The sequence below is a fragment of the Octopus bimaculoides genome, chromosome 16 (genome assembly GCF_001194135.2).
Source record: "Octopus bimaculoides isolate UCB-OBI-ISO-001 chromosome 16, ASM119413v2, whole genome shotgun sequence".
Classification (NCBI taxonomy): domain Eukaryota; kingdom Metazoa; phylum Mollusca; class Cephalopoda; order Octopoda; family Octopodidae; genus Octopus; species Octopus bimaculoides.
Genome location: NC_068996.1, coordinates 33,090,328 through 33,093,052, shown reverse-complemented (window position 1 = coordinate 33,093,052; position 2,725 = coordinate 33,090,328). Strand labels below are relative to the sequence as shown.

The 2,725-nt window shown below is 37.4% G+C and overlaps 1 protein-coding gene across 1 annotated transcript in view; it reads right to left on the bottom strand.

The window, feature by feature from the left end:
* Window positions 1-527: 527 nt before the first annotated feature.
* LOC106877092 (uncharacterized) overlaps window positions 528-2,725 on the bottom strand; it is a 15,828-nt gene continuing 13,630 nt past the window's right edge. The window contains exon 4 of the mRNA XM_014925887.2: window positions 528-1,985. Within this exon, the coding sequence (XP_014781373.1) occupies window positions 1,975-1,985 (11 nt within the window). The 3' untranslated portion in view covers window positions 528-1,974. The remainder of the gene's footprint in view (window positions 1,986-2,725) is intronic.

Sequence of the window (2,725 nt, the reverse complement as noted above, 5' to 3'; positions counted from 1 at the left end):
AAAAAAAAAAAAAAAAAACCCACAACAAAACTATATAAAGGGCATGGATACAAACAACATAGGAAGCAAAGCCATATACACACACACAAACACACATGGTAACTTCACAGATGGCCACAACAATATCAATAACACAACTAACAACAATGGCAACAACTACCACGATGGCAGCAGCATGGGCAAACACACAAACACAAGAATGGTACAAAAAGTTGGGTACAAAGCAGCAGCAACGGGGTAGGGGGGTGGGGCTGAGGGCAGAGTCATAGTGCTATTAAGAACAATGACACACACACACACACACAAACAGATGCATGTACATATAAGGATACACAATGACACACACACACACAAACAGATGCATGTACATATAAGGATACACATCATAGAACAGAATGGAATAAGCAGAGTAAGAGCATACACAAAGACGGAAAGTCTCGCCGAGGTCACAGATGTGTGATGTAAGATTTCTGGACAATGGACATGAGTTAGAATAAGAACAGTAATAAATAAGTGAAGAATGAATATATAGTACATGTGTTTATTTGGCAAAAAAAAAAGACCATCTTGAAATACATTTTTCAACACACGACTTCACATCAGGAACCTTGCAGTACAAATTCATAAATGTATATACACACACATACATATTTATACACATACACATATATAGGGTCATTCTATAAATAATGCTGTGTTTTCAATTGCATGAACTAAAAGTCGGAGGGGGATGGGATAAACTACCAGTATCAACTTGCTATAAAAGCAGGTAGTAATTTTACCTTGTCCTTATTCTTACTGCCAGTTTTGAAGAGTGCAGTTCGATTTTAACAATTATTTTCTCAAAGTTATAATGAAAGTGACAGAGGAGCATATTTAGTTTCATGAGTTCAATAAAAGCAACAACACAATGGAAAGTGCAAGGAATATTAATACAGTATATGGGGATTGGACAATAAGTGTAAGCCAGTGTCAACGATGGTTCAAAAAATTCTGAGCCGGAAACTACAGCCTAGAGGATAGGCCTTGTTCTTGAAGATCTGTAAAGTTTGACGATGACGTCCTGCAAAATCCCACTAACTGTTGAGGAACTAGCACAGAAGCTTGGATTTGGTCATTCAACCATTCACTGATACCTGCATGCCATTGGAAAAGTCAGCAAATTGGGTTCCTCACAAACTATCCGAGTCTAATCGCACACAGAGTGAATGTGTGCTCTTCTTTGTTGTCATGTCTCACGAATAGACCTTTTTTGGACCAAATAGTGACTAGTGATGAGAAACGTGTTTTCTATAAAATGTCAAGCACTGAAGACAGTGGGTAGGGAAAGGAGAAACACCGGCACCCCAGGCTAAAGAAGGTCTTCACCTACGTAAGGTGTTTCATGGAATATGAACTGTTTTGTCCACTTTGAACTTTTAAACCCAAACCAAACGATAACAAAGGTCTACTGCAAGCAGCTTGAGTGGCTTAAGTCAGCACTAAAAGGAAAATGACCATCTTTGGTTTCAAAGGTATTCTTTTATCAGAATAATGTTTGACCACATACAGTGAGGATGACATTCCAAAGGCTGGAGTAGAACAGTACTGGAGAAAATTTTTTCCATCACGGATAAGTGAATTTTGGACGAGGGGCCTTGCAAGTCTACCAGATAGATGGGAGAGCATTATAGAAAATGAAGGAGAGTATACTTTAGATTATAAAAGAACTTTGTTTACCTTAATTTTGAAAAATAAAAGAAGTATAAGAAAACTGCATTATTTATGGGATGACCCAATATATATATATATATATATATATATCTGAATTTTATATTAAGTATCCATCACAGTTGGTCTTACCAATCGGTTTTGCAAAAAAATACAATTGAGTGTTAGGCAACAAAACAATTATATAAATACGCTCATCAGAGTTAGCTGACATAGACGGGAATATGTCAATTGCTCTCCACTTCCGGAGGTGGATTTGCATGATCAGTCAGCGTCTGCAATAAAAAAAGGACCAGAAGTTTTGCTTGAAGTTATGTCCCTTGCTTAGGTATATTGTGGAGCTGGCAAAAGTCATCATTGGAGTGGGGAAAGTTTGCATCAATAATGTGGTTATTCTGCAGGGACGGGACATGTGGTATGTGTAGCAGTATTATATGTATAAATTTTTCTGGAGGTTTTATAGATACATATATGTTTTTCTGGGGGTGTAGGTATATCTTGCACTATGTTCTTTATTCTGCTTTCTTTCTTTAAAGGATAAAGTTGTGGGTTTTTTATATTAGCGTGTGGTGTGTAATATATAATGTGTATGTGTGGAGTCTGTGTATATTTGGGGGTATAATATGCGCGAGGGGTGTCCGTATGTGTACATGGGTGTCATAGTCAAATACTTTATGCTGGGTCCAGGGGACATAACTCCGAGCAAATCTTCTGGTCCTTTTTTCATTCCACCACTTTTTTTACAAGAGACGCCCACTGGTCGTGCTAATCTATCTCCGGAAGTGGAGAGCAATCGCCATATTCCCTTCCATGTTTATATAATTGTTTTGTTGCCTAACACTCAATTGTATTTTTGCATGAAAACGATTGGCAAGACCAGCTGTGATGGATACTTAATACTATAAAACTCGGTTATTGTACCCACTCTACTAACAGTTAGATGAGTGTATGTTCTCCCTGACTTATGGTCTCTGAGAAGACTCAGCATACATACATACATATATATATATATATA